The 20,832-nt window shown below is 40.9% G+C and overlaps 1 protein-coding gene across 1 annotated transcript in view; it reads right to left on the reverse strand.

Annotated features, from left to right (window-relative positions):
* Positions 1 to 20,832, reverse strand: part of EXT2 (exostosin glycosyltransferase 2) — a 108,888-nt gene that overhangs the window by 54,584 nt on the left and 33,472 nt on the right. The window contains exon 7 of the mRNA XM_019519361.1: positions 6,145 to 6,276. Coding sequence (XP_019374906.1) covers positions 6,145 to 6,276 — 132 coding nt within the window. The remainder of the gene's footprint in view (positions 1 to 6,144; positions 6,277 to 20,832) is intronic.

Below are 20,832 nucleotides of genomic sequence, written 5' to 3' on the forward strand. Positions count from 1 at the left end.
AGTAAATAAATAAAGGGACCACCTAACAATAGGACAAGCACATTCCTACAGTTTCATCGGGCTAATCTAACAGAAACAACTACCCTGAGAATTAAAAACACAGAACTTCCACATAATGCTTGTGTGCATGCTTCCATCTGCAGTATTTCCCAGACTGAAGATGAAGCAAAGAGTGCTAAAAAAAAAACCTAACAGTATTAGATACAGATTGTGTGTGGACTTAAAATTACAAATGACATTAAAGCAAAACATCTGAATCCCAGTTTCTCTCTCCAGTGCAAGCCAAAAACCAAATCCAGAAGTCTGTTTCTCATGCCATGGAGGATATCACAAGCAGCTTAAGATAAACAATCTCCACATTAGGTACAAGCCAAACTGCATAGGATAAGTATGGTGTCATCTTTTACCATACTGTGCAGGGAATCCTAGTAACTCTACTTATCTTGGCAGGTCAAAGAGGAATCAGTTGTCAAATTTTGTTCTTCAAGGAAAAAGTATTCTTTAAGTTTGAACGATTACATATTTAGTACACATGATTTTTCAGTGGTTTTTCAACCTAACCTGAGGGCCAGATCTGGTCCGTGGAGCCGTGTCATCCAGCTCACAGGTGTCCCCACAGGTCTGGAAATTTGGGAGTAGGGGAGCGGTGGCAGTGTTAATTACCACTCCCCAGCAGTCAAGTCTTTGGACCCATTTGACAAGTTGGGATGGATAATGTGACCCCATGCGTGAGGACAGGCCAGCTCGCAGCTGTATTTGGACACTTGGGGTTGAGCTGGTACATGGACAGATCCAGGTGCTCAGGGTTGGGCTGGAGCACAAGGTTGGATCCAACATATGCGATCACATTCATGGATTGCCAACCCTGGACCAATCATCTTTCCTGCTGTGCTGTAAGGTTATGCGCCACTGTAATATATCCAAAACACAACCACTACAAGAGCGTATCAGTGACCAAAGTTTTATTGTCTAATGAGATATGGTAGGAAATCTAATATATAAATCTAATATAAATAAGATAAAGGCTGAGCCAAATGACTCAACCACTCACATAAGTAAAATTTAAGGTGGCTGAAGGTAAATTGAAAGAATGAAGTGTAATAATGCAAGAAAAATGCTGCTTTCTTTTAAAAGCAAAATGAGTTATACCAGATGCGTGTCAGCTAATAAAACTGCTGGATGATTTCCCCTTATTTATTGATGAATTAGCACAGATATTAAAGTTTGTTCAGCTCTTTGAAGATGAAAAATATTACTGGGGAAGAGAATAAGCAAAAATTTAACACAATGAAATCATATGTTTGTCACTTATTGTTTAAAGAAGGAGGGGTGATATTTTTCAGTGACTAGCAACCCACAGGATTTAGATTATTCACAGGGAAAGTGAAATACAAAATGCCAGCCAAACACTTCAGAAATTGTTTTAATTATTTTAGAAAGCTTAACAGTGTCCTAAATGACAGAAGCAGTCAGGAAGTAAATATAATTCTATTCTCTCAACAAACATCTGGCTATGGCTTTGCATTAAATTAAACTGGCAATTAATTTAGCTCGGGTATCAAAGATCTGCCCCGTGGAGCCCTATCATCCAGCCTACAATGTAGTCTGTGGGTCTCAGATTCAAGGAGGATTTGATTTAAATCAAATTGATTTAAATCACTGGTCAGGAAGCCTCGAATTAATCATTGTTTTCTACCTAAAAAGTGCATTCTTGTTGCTTGATATCCTTTATTCATTTAACTTCTTGAAACTATGCACTTTTAGAGATGGGTAAGGGCGTGACTCTCTGTACACAAACTTGCAGAGAGACAAGAGAGCTGATGGGTAGGTAATCAGGGCCGCTATCTCTCATCTCCATATACTGCTGTTAACAAGGATGTTATTTCTGGAGAGACAAATCCACAGTTTGAAACTATGCATCGCAGAGATGCTTAATGGGATGAACACTGAGTCTCATTGGGTAGAGTGGCTTTCTTTAATCTAATCTATAAGAGAAGCCTCTGGGAACCCCATATGATTGGGCCCCTAATATAGTCCATGGCCTGTTGTGACCTATCTATAAAACTTTTCTAAAAGGGTTACATGAATATATGGTCTCAAACAGTATATAATTAAAAGTATATAAATTAAAAGTTATAATCCCTATAGTATATAATCAGAATTCTATGATGACATGTTTGAGCTTTAACATATCTTAAATTAAAGCTATCTTTATATAGGGTTAGTTTTTCAAAAAAAGCATCTTAAAAATATATATATATAAGGAAATCTCATTTAAATATAAAATCCAATTTTTAATTTTTCTTTAAATAGTTGATTTTAATCCACCCTGCTCAGATTGGACCCATGTACTGCACGTGGCACATAACGACTGGTCCCAGATGCCTGCTGCCACTGCCATATGGGGCTAGTCTCAGGTGCCACTGAACCAGCGCTATGCACTTCACTCAAAATGGCTACATCCCTCTCTGAACTTTCCATTCACACACCCACAGAATACCTGATTGCCTCTGACCATCCTTCTCCAGCTGTCACTCCATGGTCCTGCCTAAACTACATAATGAGATTACAATAATCCATTTACTGCTTGGTTCACTTGAAAAATCAAGCACAGAGAGATCCAGGAGGAGGAAAAGGAGGAGAAGAGAATCAGACTGAGTCAGCTGATATTTGTAGCAGAAACATGGATGGTGAATTCTGAGAACAGAAGCCAGCAGTTTTGCCAACAGTCTGTATATTTACAGACAGTCAATAAAAAAACAGGCTAAAACACCTATCTAAAGCCTATAAAAATGGAGCCCTCCATAAAAAAAAAAAACCTAAGCAAACATGAGCTTGATTGAAGCTTTGTCTCTAAACAAGGATGGATGCTGAAGAACAGACAGAACAGAACAGTGTCACCTGGCATGAGTGGGAGTGCAGCACCCTGCAGGGAGCATTCTCTCAAGGCTTTTTAGCCCCAGTGGCCCCCTCCCCAAGCCACATGCTGCTTCTACTGTGTCCCACTGCTTGCTTGTAAGACCACTGGGTCACAGGTAGACAAATGGTAGTCCTTCTTTGGGAATCTGTGCCAGAATAGGGAAGCAAGGCTGGTGGGGATAAGGCTGAGGGGGGCACCAACATGGTGCAGGGTGCAGGGGAATCAGGGTATAGGGGTGAGTGTGGAACCCCTGGAGTGGGGGAACATGGTGTAAAGCCACTGCTGCAGTCAAGCAGGGTTGCCAACCTCTTTTTTTTCTTTCTTAACTGATCTACACATTTTTATTTACAACAAAACTGTTCGGTGTTAAACCTCAAAATATGAACCCAGCCCTTGTTCAGGACCTGGCAAAAGGGTTACATTTACATTATATAAAATATATGTTATTAAAAAATTTTGCAGACTATCAGTAAAAAGTTTGCAGACTCAGTAAAAACCCTGGAAAACATTAACTGAAGGGGAATTTACTGCATGTATCCAGACTGCATATTTCATTACAGTATTAATAGCAACTTGCAGTTGTTGCCCCCATTAACTGTTAACTATACCTTAGAGACTAAAATTAAGCTATAGTCACAGACTTGGACTAACAGAATTCTGAGGTTATCAGTCTGAGGATATTTGCTGTAAATTCAGGCTTGAACTCCGTATATACCTAAATACTGCTACTAACTTGTAAGCAGAGAACATATTCCAGGCATTGTTTAATCCCTCACTGTATTTTCATATCTGGATCAGCATTTATGATGGCCATCCTTCACTATCCTAGAAGATATTCTGTAAGGTCTCCCTGTGCACAAATGCACTTATTATTTCCTACCAAGGCTAATCAGAAATTCTAAAAGTGTTGTTATGTGTATGTTGGGCACAAAGTTAGATGAGAAATACACTTACATCTCAAGTGTACACACATTTACATTAATTCTCTTGACAAGCAGAAACCATCTGTGGCATTCTGACAACTGGACAGGACAACTACTTGAAAACAAGGGCTCAATGATTTATTAATTTGACTGGTAGGCTCTGTGTACACACTTACCTCCCAAAGTGCCCAAAATTATAAATTAGCTGCAGAGGAGGTTCCCTAGTAGACTGCAACAGTAAATAAGCTGACCTTCAAGAAATAAAATATATCTAAAGCAAAAATTTTCACCAAGAATAAGTCATGGCTACTGAAGGTTCCAGTTTATTTGCTACTACTTTGGGAGTAAGGGTCAAAAGTTGCAGCCTTTAACATGTTAAATAAATGTGACTGAACGAATGACATTTTTATACATGCAAAGAAGACTAAGATAGCTACTTATCAAACCCAGACATGGATGTTACAAGCCTGTGTGTGTGAGTGCACGAGTGTGTGCACAAGGGCTTGTGCATGAGGAGGCACATGCACAAGAATGTATGCTCACATGCATTTGTGTAAGAGAAATTAAATTCACAGAACAACTCATGATCTGAATTGCATTTTCTCTCTCTGACCCTGAAAGGGCTGTAATCACTAAGTGTAGCTGGCTAATGCAGAGCTTATGCAGCTCATAAAGAACGTTTTTTATGACATTCTGTTCCATATTGAAGAAAGAAATGAACTCATGTATGTTGTTAGCAATTTTCATAGACTAGGATAAACATCAAATTCTTTCAGCTGAGACATAAAACCACCAAGGAACTGACCATTTGCGGGCAAGAAATAGTCATGGTATGAAGTGTTAACTCCACTGTCCTGGACAAATTCCAGTTTGGCTAATTACATTCAGCCTTCTTAAGTTCTCTCTGCAGTTTCAAGGGGATATGGTATATTCCTGTTTATTTATACTATAGAGTTACATACTGCTATGGTGTGTTGCTGTACAATTTCAGTGTTACACACCAGAAGTGGCTGAATTTTTTATTTGGGGAATGACCCTGTAGAGCACTCTAGGAGCCTGTGGGATAAAAGAATAAATGTGCAGTAATTTTTCTAACTATACCTTGGGGAGCAAAGGAATGGGAGGTAAATATCACAAGGGCCAAAATGTCCCCCCACAGTGAAAGCTATTTCCACTGTAGTGAATGGGCAGTATAATAGCAAAAGAGCTAGGAAAAGGCCATTTCTAGGTCCTTTAATTCCAAAGCTCCCTTTTGTCTTCTACAATGAAAAAAAAGCTGCGTGTTGGAGGATTCTTTCTTCATAAAATCAATCCAAATAGGACTTTAAAATGTTCTGATCCTCTTAATTTTCATTATCTGCCTCCTTCAATCTGCATCATAAACACCTGCAAGCGTCGTGCTCACCTACCAATCTTCCTAAGAATACGTAGCAATCATCTTGCACTCCTTCAATACTCAGAGGTCACTCACCATCCATCTACGGACATTAATATGAGAAGGCTAATCCTAAATTTTCTTTTGTGTTGCTGAAAATGGTCCCAATGCCAACTTACTAGCTCAGCGCTTGGAGAATACTTTAGATAGAAAAAAAAAGTAAAAATGTGTCTTTATATTTTGACACTCAGAATTGTGAGATGAATTTATTTTCAGGATTCTGCAGTAGAAGAAAGCAGAACGGGGATGTGTGGTGCAACATGTAAATCATTATATTAGCACTTCTTCCTGATAATGCTAGGTACAAGCGACAAGGGAAGTCAGTCTGTTTAATTAAAAAGAAAAAAAAAACAGCAACACATTCAAGTTGATTGTTACGTACTGTGCAAAGGAGTTGTAGGCTAGAATATCAGGGAGAGCATCCATTCCTTGAACTATGTGGAGAATGAAAATAGTACAAGAAAACTGCAAGCTAGAATGGAGGCGGTATTTCTGCAGACTATGGAAAGGAAGGCTGGAGAGCTTACCTACATTATATGACATGTGTCATTGTTATCACTGTAGTTTTCCACTTTTAAGGGCACTGAGTTAAACACAAAATTTAACAAAAACAGCCAAGTGAAATACAAACATAAATGAAATATAAAAATAGCACAGACTAAAATTTGCATTTGACAATCAGGCTCAAAAAGGCTTATCAACGATTTTGGTCAGCTGCCATAAAAATATATTAATTGTATCTGTACCAATTACAAATACCACAAACATCTGTGGAACAATATTACCCAGTTTCATAGCACATAGCTCAGCGAGTTCCTGCGAGCATAAAACTTTATGACTAAGCCATAGGAATTTATTCTACTTACAATAGCTGGGGGATCGTTCCATTCTTCATAAGATATGGCAGCATATGGGTAGATCCTGTCATTGATAATCTGAAGGGTCGCCAAAGCAATTGCTTTCACTGACCGAAAATAAGCTTCCCAGAACCATCTTGCCTGCAACGAAAGAACAAAATGCATTTTCAAATCCTGTACCTCCAGAGACCTGATGTCTCACAATCAGTTTTCATTTGTCATACACAATCTGCTCAATGACAAATCAGGTGGAAATGAAATGAGGCGGCAGGTTCTTGGGACCTAGCAATGTTTCCACAGAGCCCAGAGACTTCAGAACATTGCAGCCAAAAAATTAAGAGGAAAACATTTCACTGCATCTGTGGATATATGACTAGAAAAAGACTCCAAGCAAATACTTGAAAAGGCCAAGTTTCTTTCATACTTATCACCAATTTTATCCCCTCAAAATGTCAAAAGTAGTCTAACCACAGCATACGGTAATTTATTGTTCTATTTGGTTTCTCTAATTCAGAGGAACTCAAGTGCAGCCTGAAAGCCAATGGAAATCATAGAGTTTACTTCTGGGTCTTTCAACTGCAGCATGAGGAAAAGCTGACACACTGTTTCTACTGCTGGTAAACTCCATCAAACAAGCTAACTTCTATTCATCTACAAAGGAAATAATCTGCTGTTGTGGTTCAGTGGTAGAAACACTGCCATCTACGAGACCTGGGTTCAATTCCCAGGCTGGCATATAACTACAGCCATCAAGGCACTGAATGTCTAGACTTGGTCTGGCCACTGGATAGAGGCTCAGTGGCCTAAAGGAGGATGGAAGGTCCAGGCGGCCTCCACCCCTCCATACTCCTGCCTAGCCGTATGCGTCAAAGGTCCTGGTGACTTCTGTCACATACGCTATGATTCAGGAGCATCAATAGTCGCCTATAAAGGAAACAGAAATGCAAGCAAATAGTAACACTTATTTTGAAATAAAAATGTTTGTAGATGCAAATTAGTTGCAGTACTTTTTCCTGGCAATTTTACAACACAACCATGGGGCTTGTATGAAGTTGAATGCTAATCTGAAGCTCTTTTAAAAACAAATGTGACAGTCAAAGAGAAAAATATACAGACTTTAACAGATGAGTCATCTCTAGGCTGAGACCATGCATGACAAGTTTCAATACCGATCCAATTTTTATGCAATGAAAACCCCTGGGTGCAGGGTTTGGCAATGAATGCATTCACTGAGGTGATTCTGCATTAGACGCACCCCCACGGTTACTTTTTGAAAAACAAAGGTCATAAAGTGATCCCCAAAACCCACAACCAAAACAAAGGGAAACACACTTTGTCAATAATCATAGTTCAACTATGCTGACTCAATAAAAGAGAATTTCCTGGACTTAATTGTTTCTGCAGGGATCTCCAGCACCTTGAAATATCTAGAAGGTAACTCAATTTAGGATTCCCCTAAGGTTCAGTATCAGCGTGCAAGAGTATGCAGGCCTGAGTGGTAATACAAGTGAAAGGCAAGACATTTTCAGATGCACTAGCTGTACAAGAAGCTTGCAGAGCTAGAAAACAAAATTAAGGATAACACACAGAGCTGGAATAGTGCTATTTTATGCTACTGGACACTTTTTATGCATGCAGAAAGGCCAGCTTTAATGATAAGCTACCACATATGAGATCTTCCTTGGACAATCCTTTGTGCTGTTGTCCAATGCTAAACAGCTGGTACATTCCAACTTACACGTGGATGTTCTTTGGTACAGGAAAAAGTGATTCCTGTAAGCACAATTTGTAAAGCCCTTTGGGATTCTTCAACTGAACAGCAGTATGTACTAATATAATCAATCTATGGTTTTACTGCTACAGGTGGTGAGGATACAAGCTCATATGCAGACTCATTGCTGTTCCCAAGTAACAGCACCCTTCCGTGCATTGTTTTGAGTATTAGCTACGTGATTTAAAAGAAAATGGGAATATGCTGCCAAGTTCTTATCCTCAGCACTCCACTCTACAGGCAACTTGTCAATCAGATTCTTCACTTTTATATTTCAGTATAAAAAAACCTTCAATAGTACAAAAAACAATCAGTCCTTTACTCAGCAAAGAAGTGATTATAGAATGAGGCAATGACAGCTTCACCTAGAGCATTATTTTTATCCTATTACGTGGAGGGAACAATAATCACACACCTCACAACCTAAGAACATTCAAAAACTTATATTCAAGAGGCAGGTGGGCTTGTACAATTAAATTTTTAACAGCACTTTTCACCTGGAGAGGACCCAAAGCACCTTGTAAGCGAAGGCCAAATCATTTCATACACCACAGTTGTTTCTTGGTTAGAAGTTTCCAGCTGGATAAAAGGCCAAAGCAACACTATAACAGAATGTAGGGTCCAAAAGAAAACTGCACACCCAAGTCCGTGAACAGATATATATCTGAAGTGCTGCAAATTCATCTCTGACTTGGAGCAGTTGGGGCACTCAGTCTCTGATCTTCCAGTTCCAGAGCCTGAAGATCATACAAAGAATCATTTTTTCCAGCCTTAGCTGGACTACTTAGCTCAGGCTCCAGAGATTTCTGAGGATGGCAGGAACTGGGAGACAAGAAGTTTCACCCCCCTCCCTCCACTGGAACTGGGAGACATGCAGAGACAAAAGCAGGGACTTCTGCTCTCCAGTTCTAGGGGTTGGAGAGATTGCCATGGACACTGAAGTGCTCAGAAACATTCACTGGCTGTCTGACAAGACCCTGTCATATTCAGTGGACCTCACACACATAAATGGAAGTGCTTCAAAATTTGTATTTCAGCTGGGGTCATGTTTGGAGCACTTTAGCCATTTTTAGAGCACTTCTTAGGACATGTATGTCTGTCCACTTGTCATTTGCTTCAAATGTGAAATCTGTCCAATGCCTGAAAGTGGAGAAATATTATGAAGGTAACTGAAGCAATTAGAGGAATTTGTTCCAAAATACTTTACAAACATTGAATAATCCTCACAGCCCCCATAAGCCAGGACAAAGTATCCCCGTTTCACATACCTGAAATCAATCATAGAGATGCAAAGTAACAAGCGACTTACATAAGAACCCAAACAAAAACCAGGGGCAGAAAAAAACCCTATATCTGACCCAGAAGTCCTTCTCTTCTGAAATCTTTAACAACCAACTAGTCACAGGTTTTATATTTCATCTGCCCACTGACAGTTTAGCAAACCAACATTGTAAAAGGGAAATTAATTGCTAAAAAAAAATTGTATATAGCCTCTGGATGTACAATGGCAGCAAGGGTTAAATGCCAAGCAACTGTAGCATCCTGTGCTATTTCAGTGTCACTAAGTGGTAGAGCATACCATTTCCCTTAATTCAGTGAATTTTTATTGGTACAGTTTGATTTGTGATTGTTACCTCTATAACCAACCCCTCTAGACAAATACAGATAGACAGGATCTATATAGACCTTCTCTCCCTCCTGTTGGCTGCAGCAGGAATTAATCTCACACAGCTTCCTTTTGCTGCAAGAATGTTTGCAATGTCAGGCAGAGTTACATCCTCACACCAGAAACAAGGCGGGAGAAGAGGGCGGAGGGAATTTACTCTTTATAGACTAATATTTATGTAATTATTAATTTTGGGGAAAGAGCTAGAAAATGTTTCCACACTTGGTTGTAATTCTTCAGAGTTGTGTTTCTTTAAGGCAGAACTCAAAACCTTCTAAGGGGATTGCAAGTCTCCAAACAGATGTTTCAAGGTCTCATTACTTCCTTCCCACCTTGTTTGCTTTTATAAAACAGAACTGATTACCATGAGTAGCTATTCCCTCCTATCCAACATGGTAAGTTACTGAGCATATGAGGAACAATTTTCTACTAGGGAGCATTTTTTCAATCAAAATAATTTCTACTCTACAGCGTATGCAAGTGTAAAGTTTGCATTACCAAGACAAAAGAAAGAATAAGAAACTAGATCAGGAAGACACAGCCAGTCACGTAATAGCATAGTAACTTGGTCTGGCCACAAAACCAAAAAAAAAATCAGAAAAGTTTGAGTTGTACTCTTGGCTCTAATACCAACTCTCTCTGCACCTTTGGACAAACCACTTCAATGTTCTACTTCTGTTACCTCAACTATGAAACTGGAAGACTAATTATTGCAAAGTCAGCGTGTTTTTAGTATATTGGTTCGTGCCTGTATAGTACCTCAGATCTAAGAGGTACTACAAAATGACTGTATTCAAAATGCTTAAAAAATTGTCCCCCACCAAACCCTTGAAAACCACCGTTACAAGACAAAACACACCAAAAACATCTTACGCCATGCTGGCATGGCAGATAAAAATAGGGGAAATAAGGACAATGCCATGTTATGGCATGCCACTATTGAGACAGAGAAAAAATTAGTGGAGATATACTTGGGAGTTAAAATACATCTAGGAAAAGAAGCATGCCTCATGCCATAGAAAAAGGCAAAACCCATACAGTCATTGCCAATCTCACATGCGGGTGGGAATCCTTCCTGACTCCAAATTAGCGATTAGTATGCCCCTGAGCATAAGGGCAAGACCCTATAACTAGGAACCTACAACATTTTTAAGTATTGGCAGGAACACCAGTAAAAACATCTCGACTTAGCTATGACCAATGTTTAATACTTCAGAGGAAAGCCAAAAATACTCTAGAAACCAATAAAACATTCATGAAAGAAAAATATTCTTTCCTAGCCCCTACAGACAAGCTCTCAAGCATATGATGGCCAGATTCCTCCTAGAGAAAGTTTCCTTTCAGCCATAACGCTAGGATTGCAATCCTTGAATCCATACATCATATGCATTCATTAGAAAGCCCCAAACACCAAAATCTAGCATACTATTCCAGTCAAACTCTTCAGTTCCATCTTGAAGTATTTCAGCTTCTTTGCCTCATCTGCTCTGCTCAGCAGACCATTTCAGGACATCACTCCTCTTATTAGTTAGAAAACTCCTAATTTCTAACCTAACTTCTAAACAATGAAGTTGTAGTCATAAAATCTTTAGTCTAAGCTGAAAGGGTCTTTAGCCTAAGCTCTCCCCTTCCACAATATTCGCTATGATTTATAAAATGTAACCATATCCCCTCTAAATTCTTGCTAAACAGAACAAGCCTCTAATCTCATCAGACAGATCCTCCATTCCCTTATGCATCTCAGTGGCCCTGCTTTGTACTTCTTTCAAAGCACTATGCAACTGCACTGATGACCAGAATCATGTCACATCAGTGCTGTGTACAGTGGTACTAGTGTTTCCCTGCCTACTGAATATCCCCTGCCTAAACTCCCAGAATCACATTAGCCTTTTTGATGCCAGCCTAACACTGGCAGCTCACAGTCATCCTACAATCAACCAGTACCATTTCTAGCAAAGTTTGTATTATTGGGAATAATATTAAGGCCCTAATAAGTATATATAAAACATTGTTACTAAGCTAAAAAGAAGGGGGTTACTGTTCATTGATGCATGGTGCACAGGAAATCTTGATTCCCTTTGAGCAAGCTCACAAAGCACCCAAAGCCAATGAGAACTTTCTTTGTGGCTCCAGTTCTATGACTTTATTCAGGTGGACTGCAGAAAAACTAAGGGGTTTGAATTCATCAGGTATAAGTACACCCATCACTGCAATAATCAGATGCAAAGGCCAGACGCATGTACAGCTATTTTCAAGAAAAACAGCTTGCAGCAAGAGGATTGCCCATTCACTGCAAGAAACATTTATTTAGGCAAGGTGTTATTTTTCTTAGAAATAAACACACTTGGGGGCCCAGCATCTCTTCCTAAACTCTTTACAAGCCAGCACAGCATCAGATTACACAGACCATTCATAAAACATTTATAAGTCCTAGTGTTAATGCCACTAATGGTGCTTCGGTGTAGAGTGCAAGAAAGAGCAATGCAAATTTTCTGATTACTTCGTGAAAAGAAAGACACCAGGTACGAGCCAAGAAAGGAATATTATGAGATCAACAAAACATAGCTCCCCTTGATTCATGAAGAAAACCTTCCAATTTTCTATTATTTAAGCCAGCCCAGGATTTGGTGGAAATGGGGAATGTCAGCAAAGAAAGAAAAGGCAGGGGGGAAACAGGTATGGAAGAAAGCAGTAAAAGTTAACTACCCATAAAGGACCAATTCTCCCAACCTACAGGTCAGGCGCCATGATGTTGTAAGATTTTGCCCCACCGTAGGAGCCAAGTGCTCCTAAAGTGTCACATTTGAAAAAGTTTACGAGGCCTTGAAGTGTTGCCATTTTCACACTGGTTGAGGTTACTCTACTTTAACTGCTCTCCTTTTATATGGTCTTTCCAATACAATTGCCGTAGGTTTTTACTCCATTAGCAAGGAGGCTTGGAAAGCTTTGGCAAAAGGAAGAAGTATAACCTAGTTGCTAAAAATACTGAAGTGGAAAACTATCTCGCCTTAATCTTCCATGTATTCACTGCTTAACATCTGGCAAATCATTTTTTGCTTCTGCTTCATCATCTGCCCAATGTGTGTAATATCTACTTAACTGAAGTACTGAGAGGCTTTACTGTTTGCAAAGACCTGAAATTTCTGCGTGGATTAGCCAAAAAGTTTCTTCCTAGTTTCCATAAAAGACCAAGTCTTTTAAACTAGGGGCAGGCAAAGTCTGGCTCGCAGGCTGGTTCTGGTCAACAGTGAACTCCATTTCCCAGTCGCCCCTGTGCATAGCTGGGGCCAGTCTCCCTGGAGACCCCAGCCACAGCTGCAAGGCTGGGGTTGCCACGGAGACCAGCCCCAGCCATGCTGGCAGGGCATGCGGCAGGACAGGAGGCTGCTCTGGAGCCGCTGGGATCTTGCAATTGGGGCAGCTTGCTCTGCAGCCTGCATGCTCTGGGCGGGGGCACACGAGCAGGGGATTGCAGCTCTGCCCCTGTGCCAGACTAGGCTGTCATTGCTGCAAGGAGCTGGCAAAGCTGTGATGTGCAGCCCGCATGCTCCGAGCAGGCATGTGCAGGCCGCTGATCGCAGCTCTGCCCCAGCTCCTTGCAGTGGTGACAGCCTGGTTTAGAGCAGGGGCAGAGCCATGATCCCCGGCCTGTGCACCCCTGCCTGGAGCATGCAGGCTGCAGATCGTAGCTCTGCCCTGGCTCCAGAGCAAGCTGCCCCCATTGCAAGATCCCAGCGGCTCCGGAGCAGCCCCCTGCCCTGGTCTGCCATGCGCCCTGCCAGCACAGCTGGAACTGGTTTCCATGGCAACCCCATCCTTTTTCTTTCACCTGTAGCGGCTAGGGTCTCTATGGAGAATGGCCTCAGACATGCGGGGAGGGGCAGCTGGGAAATGATTACTGATCATAGGAAATGAAGTCCAGCTGCTGGCCAGATTGGCCATCTTGTCCACTCCTGGTTTAAACCTACCATTTAGCCAGCCAGTACTACTACGATAAGTAACTAGAGCAGCCTTCTGCCCTTTGTTAAATATGTAGGCAAGGCATAAGAAATATATATCCTGGATTTTACCTAGCTGAGATCAAAATTAGAAGATTGCCAGATGATGTCTTGAAGGTCTGAACTTACACAAAATAGTTGATGACAGCCACTCATCTCCAGCAGAGAGAGAGAGCACAGAGGCTACACTCCCCAGCCTGCTATCTCCATCTGGTTCCAAGCTACGTACCACCTTAGGTTACAGGTCCTCAAGTGGACCCGTCATCTTGGGGTACTTCTCTATCTGGTATACTACATGTCCTCTAGTGGTACTTGTACCAGGTCTGTATTATACACCACAGTACAGTGTCATACAAAGGTAACTTCCTCTGCTTTTGGAACTTGTACAGCCATGCTAACAGCCAGAAACAGGACTAATAAACCTTGTTGGAGACATGCTTATAGGGCTGTACTGCTTTCAGATCTGAGATTCATTACACTGTGCAGACATACATTCCCACACTACTCAACTTTTAAGTTACCATTTTTCCATTCCCTTTACTGTGACTTCTACCATCATTTTTATGACTTGTTCATTGATTTAGCAACTTCCTCACTGTCTGCATATCGATCTCTTCCTCAGTATGCAACTGCACAGAAAAGAAATCTTCAAGTGCTTCAGACGTGACCAGCATCATCTCTGTTTCTTCTAGAAGGTAGGGCTTGAGAGAAAGTCACGTAAGATTTCACATAATTCAGAGTGAGGAGGCAATTTGTTGTTCCTAGCAGGGAAAGATTTTGGATAATATTTTCAAAAATGCTTAGGTCCCATTTGCAAAAGTGCCTTCAAAATTTGAAGTCCCGCTGATTTTCCCCAATAGGTCAGATGATGCAGGAAAGAGAAAAAGGCAAGCTACAATTTAACAAGTGATTAGTAATTTTTTTGGTTCACTAAAACCTCAATAACCTGATTTTCAAAAGACATATACTCAACATTGTCTGAAAATCATCCTTTTTAATGGGATTTCAATTTGGTTACTCAAATTGGAGGCATCCAGAATCAACAGTCACTTCTGAAAATTTTTGCTGAAAGTAAAAAGTTAATGCCTCTTCCCCCAGGCACAAGTCATTACATTGGAATGTTAATAGTAGACCTGTTAAATCAATGAGTATTGGTAAACTCATGCTAGATTGTCTGACAAAGAAATGCTTTCTAAAATATTTTCATGTTTTACACAAGATTAACTTTAAAGTGTTTTTCAAAGTTGAGTTAAGAAGGTTGTGGTGTGGCTAGTTGCCAAAAAGGACCTATTCTTTAGAAAAGCTGGTTATAATGCAAGTACTATACAGACAGGACCTTTAAAACCAGCAACTTAAAACAACGTGTCATATATTCAGCGCTCAATTCTGACATAAAGACTAAATCGTAACTCAGGCTGGTTTGAGCTTTTGGTAACCCAGTGAAGGAAAAAAGGAATGAGAAGAGTGTCTTGTACAAATGTTACACACCACATACTATGTTAATGAAGGGTTTTATTTTATTAAATATACTGGTGATATTTTAAGAGTATTTCTGTACACACAGCCAAGTTCTGTTTCCTGACAGTGCTGAACTGCACAAGGTCCAGAACTCCAGGAAACCAAAAGCAGAACTGCATTTACTTAACTTTGCCTAACTAACCAGATGCCTATGAAGGTAAAAAGGCCTATGAAGGTAAAAATCCATTGCTTCAGATGACCTGTACAGGTTGAACAGAACACCAATTTACACTCTTACTATATTAAGAGTCCTCTCAGCTGTCCTTCATTACAGGCACAAATGTATTCAGGTAATTTATCTAGGATGCTTTGGATCAATACTGCTTGGTTATAACAATGTATGTCAGGCACAGAAAGACGAAGGGTAGGTCAAGGCCTCTTTCACTACTCCCTCCCTGTCACTCCAACTTGAGTCTCTAAAACACTGGTTAAGACGCATGTTACTGGTATGGACCAGATTTTGCTGAGGACTATGAATATTCCGACTCAAGTATCTTTAAGGGTTGTGAAATAGAATTTTTTTTGGCTGCTTTTAGGTACAATTTTACAAGGCATGTTAAAATGAAACATCTTTGTATCTCTTCAATTGGAATGGACTGTGCGCACTAACTCAGACGATTAAATACATTCGATACCATACTCATTTTAATCTAAGAAGAAGAATATTTGTCCTCCCCAGAAATACAATATTCCCCACCCCACTACACAGCTTTCTCCCCTCTTTCTCTCTCTCTTTTTTTTTTTTTGAAGTTGCCAATTCAGAAGGGACACAGATCAGAGGTCAAAATGCTAGTCTGACCCTCCAGATACCAGTCGCCTGGGAGCAAACTTGTAGGGGTTCTTTATAGACTACTGACATCACAAATGCTGACTCACGGAGCCGAAGTTAAAAGCACACGTTAATACCAAGATATTCATTCCAAATTGCTTCAAGGTTTTTGCACTGCAGTTTTTTCCTGGGTTTCTCCCCCATAATTGGGCTTTAGTAGTTCATGAGGAATTACAATAATACACACACTCTGCACGGTAAACACAAATCACCATGATTCACTACAGCAATTGAGCTTTTGTTAAAATTAGTTTTACAAAATCTTTCCTGCACCAAGTTTTTTGTTTTGTTTTTTTTAAAGTCTTCATCCCCAATTCCTATCTTGTACTGCACACTGACCAAAGGCACTGTTCCGACAGCTGCAATAATACTACATACAAAAGTCACTCCTTGGCAAAAAGAAGAGTGCCCCTGTTGTCCTATACAGCAGCAACATTTCTGAGTTCTTTAAAATACAAGCCCAATTTGACCCCTAAAAATATATGTCTAAACTTCCAAAATTTATGGCAATGTTTCTCACCCCAACTAGTTTTGGGAATGGGGGCCTACAGCAAGAAAGGAGTTATGTGGATGGGGAATACCACATAGCATAGTCATGCTGCTATAGGTAATGCATGGGACAACAGAAACCCAGATCGTCTCACTGCTCCTGCAACAAGCACTTACAAAAGGCTCATAGGCAGTCCTATGTACCTAAAAGACTGGCCTCGCTGCCAGAACAGACACAAAAAATACATCCAAATCACAAAGCCAGTAACATACATTTCTCCTGTAAATATTACGAAACCTTTTGGTTGGGGGAATGGGTCTAAAACAGGGTTGGGCAATTATTTCGGACAGAGGGCCGCTTACTGAGTTTTGGCAAGCCATCGAGGGCCACATGACAAGCAGCCAGGAGCAGATAAATATTAATTATTTAATTTTTTTAGGGGCCCCGTGGGTTGCATATAATACCCTGGCAGGCTGCACCCAGACCGCATTTTGCCCACCCTGGTCTAAAACACGCAGAAGAAACCACCAGCGAAGAAAAACAAAACAATGCGTAAAGAAGCAAAAATAAAAGGTAAGAGCAAAAAATATTAAATGCATTTATATCTTAAAAGATCAGTAATGTAAAGAAGTGGGCCTGTTTCAAATGTTTTGCTCCCAGTGAGTTTTCGCTTTTACTTTAAATATTACAGAAAATAGAAAAGTTTGTTTTTCTAGACATCACAGAGCCAGTGCAATTACAGGAGAGAAAAATGGACTCTACTTTGTCTTCTAGCTGCAATTAAAAGAACCTTATCATTGGAAGTGGCTTAAGATGTAAAAAAGAAGCAGAGTTTGATTGTATTAGATCCCAAAGGCATTTGTAATAATGAGTGACCATTTGAAATTTTATTACAGTCAGTGAAAAAGGACAAATACAAACTTCCACAATGCCATTTTCAGGATAACCACACTAGGATTAGCTTGCACTTTACATACCTGCTTCTCTATTAGCTGTACAAAACCAAACCTCTGACAATCTGTGTTTCTGTAAGTGTTGCTGCAATAGCTAGGGCAGTCCAGAGAGGAAGCAAACAAACAAAAAAATAATCAGTATATAATTGCAGGCAACATTCAAAAGTTATATGACTGCCTATTAAGAGGGGGGAAGGTTCAGCCACATTTCTTGACAAGTGACGGACAGCTCCTGAAACAGAAAGCAATAGGTTTCAAGTCTCAGGGGTATCGCCTTCAAATATGTCTATGTTCTAAGGGTAGATCAGTTTTCCCTGCTGCAGGCATCCTGCTGAGAGGTGAGTTCCCAAGCAAAACACAGGAATCTGACTGTGAGCCTTTGAGGTGGCAGGAGCTAAGAGGGGTTCAAAGACAAGGCCGGCTGGTGGGTAGCACCTCAGAGCACACCAAGGGTTAGAGGTTAGTAAAGCAGGAGCCACTGGCCAATAAAACCGTGTTTGGAGAGCCCACTCTGCAGATAAATTGGGGATCTGTTTACACCTTTCCCAGCTTTCTGAGTTACACACACTGGTGCTTCCCACTGTGATCTTGTCCAATGTCCGCTAGCATCTCCCCTGGTCAGCAGCTGCCCTGCTCTCTGCTGGCTGACTTTATAACGTGGCAAAAGGATGCTTGGAAACTTTTAATCAGTATCCAGCATCAAAAATAAATAAATAAAAGCACAACTTGTGTCAACTGCTGCAATAAGATCCGTCTTGTTTGAGATTTCCCATGACTGCCATACTAATGCCGGGAGAATAGAAGTTTAAATTCCCCTGATTAGGAAGGTTAAACACAAAACAAGCCCAGTGCCAATCACACACATAAAAGGCCAGGGTTTCGCAGGAAGGAAAAAAAAATGGATGTAGGATTACCACAATGTTCTAGCTTTCAAAAACCAGCACACTCCTCCTTTTCAGAAGTTAAGCCATCCTCTAGAAAGAGCTGAGTCTGTTTGATGAAGGCCTGGTTTTCTCATTTTTTTGTTAACTATGAAATATGTTTTTATTTTATGCACATATAAACACACACCAAGTGGAAAGTGTCAGACAGCCTTATCCATATGTAGTGCTGCCAGCTCTGCCTGCAACGCATATGTAGTTTTAATGAACTTTTTTGCTGGTGGAAAGCAGTTGGGCCAATGGCTCTGAAGTCATTCATCCACACAGCAGGTATAGCAAGTTTCCCCCACAACTTAGAGCAGGGGTGGGCAAAATATGGCCTATGGGCCACATCCAGCCCGCCAGGCACTTTCATGCGGCCCGTGGTGCCCACCAATGAATTGTACCCCAACCAGCCCTTCTGCCCATGAGAGTGGGAGTGAGGTGCCCACATATACACATGTCCCCAACATGTCCTATTGCGCCTCGCTCCCACCTTTGTGGGCGGAAGACCTGCTGGGCTTCCCCGGCATCCTGCTTGCTCCAGGCAGCAGGTAGGGAAGCAGCGAGGGTGGGGGCAGAGCTGCAGCTGGACGGGAGCACAGAGCATGGGGCTGCTGCTGCTGGCCCATCTCTATCACTGGCACTGCTTGGAGGGACTTCCAGTGCAAAGGTCAGGGTTTAGGGGGTGAGACATCCAGTCCCAAGATGGCAACCAGGGGGTGGGGCCATGGTCAAGGGGTGGGATATGCATGCGGCCCTGGAAAGCTTACCAAACTTTGTTAAGCAGCCCTCCACCCAAAACAATTGCCCACTCCTGCCTTAAACAACTGCAATTGGTTTCATAGCTGGTAGACCTCATGAGCTAAAAAAGCCATGGCATCTCTATGGCCAGGGCCGGGGGGTTGGAGACATCTCCAGCCTTGAACTCATAACCTTCTGGGCCTGCCCACAAGGCACAAACCACTAAGCCAGAGAGCAAAGGCCAGCAGGCAGGAGTGGGGAAGAAGAGGAATGAGGGTCAAAGTACTTTACCATTTATAGTCCAATCTGGCTTTACACTCTCTGAAGAGCTTTGCTAAACATGGAGAGTTACTATTACTTGAGATGGCATAATGAAGGTATTGGCAACCTATGGCCCATGAGCCAACTCCAGCCCACAGAGCCATCTGAACCAGCCCATGGATGGTGGGCTTCACCATCAGTGTCAGGCCCTAGCACCTGTCTACCCACCTCTAGCTCAAATGGGTCACTCCAGCCCACAGCCTTAAAAAAAAAAAAAAAAAAAAAAAAAAAAAAAAAAAAAAAATCACCAACCACTGGCATAATGCCATGTATAGACAAGTCCAGTAGGAAAGTGGCTGGAGATAACATTTACTTCACCTAGACCACCAAACAGCTGTTAGTGAAAAAAGCAATTTCTTTCATTCTAGAAGGAAACTGCATCAAGCGAAAAGCGTGTTGTTCCACTACTGGTTCCAGGAAGCGTGACCATCTCTTGTAATGTCTAATTCTGAGCATTCTTAACATAAAAGCATGGACAAAGCATTCTCGAAAGGTGCCAAGTCCAGGGGCCATTCCCATTTCTAAAGGAGAATTAAAATTACCAGCTACCAGGAAAAAAAGGGAGAAACAGCTGCCTTGACAATTCTCACTATTTCTAGGTCTAAGGCCATCAGAATACCTGTATACTGCCATTACTGCCCACTCGTCCAGCCCTGAAAAAGTCATGTAGTTGCCCTAAACATGGCATTTAAGAAACTGCATCAGAAGGCACGTTTGCATAACTGCTGGCCAGAAAGCCAAAAGGTAAAACAGGGTCTGAAGGTTATCTAGCTGCAGACTGAATGTCTCTACAGGGCAAGAGAAACCTTCGTAACTTAAAACCAAACATTTTTATAGGAAAGCATGTGATTCAGTCATTAAAGTGGAGTACTGAGAACCAAAACTCAAACTCCTTTACCAGCACTACCACTCTGACCTTTTCCAAGTTTACTCATCTGTAAAATGGGCATAATTGCAGCAGTAATGAGAGATACTTTTGCTACCTGCAAAGCAAAAAGTGTAAAACACTTTTAGGATCCTTGAGTAAAGCACTATAAAATGCAGTGTGTTTTTACTACTTAGCTAAACTCTAATTTACAATGACTTCAATTAGCAGGTAGGCACCAGACTTGGGCAAAATTTGAGGAACAAACCAAAAAGCAGAAGACAAGGAACCCAGAAAATCGCTCATAAGCACAGTCAGTCTGAAGCTGGCTGCTTAAGTCACATAGTATTAAATATTCTCACATTAGAAATACATAGCTTTCAGATTGGGATAGTCTGGATTTACTTGTTGTGTATCTAAATTCTCTCAACTATCCTGCAGCTGGTATTTAGCAACCTCCAACTGACTATTAGTAAGGAATGCATGTAACTAATTTAAATTGGGATGTTGTTAAAAGTGTAAATTGTCTTCTTCAGTTCAAGTCTAAGCTTCTCTTACTAGAGGCTAAAAACCCATATTCTAATACAATGCAGATCTGATCCATAAAAAAAAAAAAAAAAAA

This window comes from Gavialis gangeticus, unplaced genomic scaffold (genome assembly GCF_001723915.1).
Source record: "Gavialis gangeticus isolate Ggan-Ray unplaced genomic scaffold, GavGan_comp1, whole genome shotgun sequence".
NCBI classification, from domain to species: Eukaryota; Metazoa; Chordata; order Crocodylia; family Gavialidae; genus Gavialis; species Gavialis gangeticus.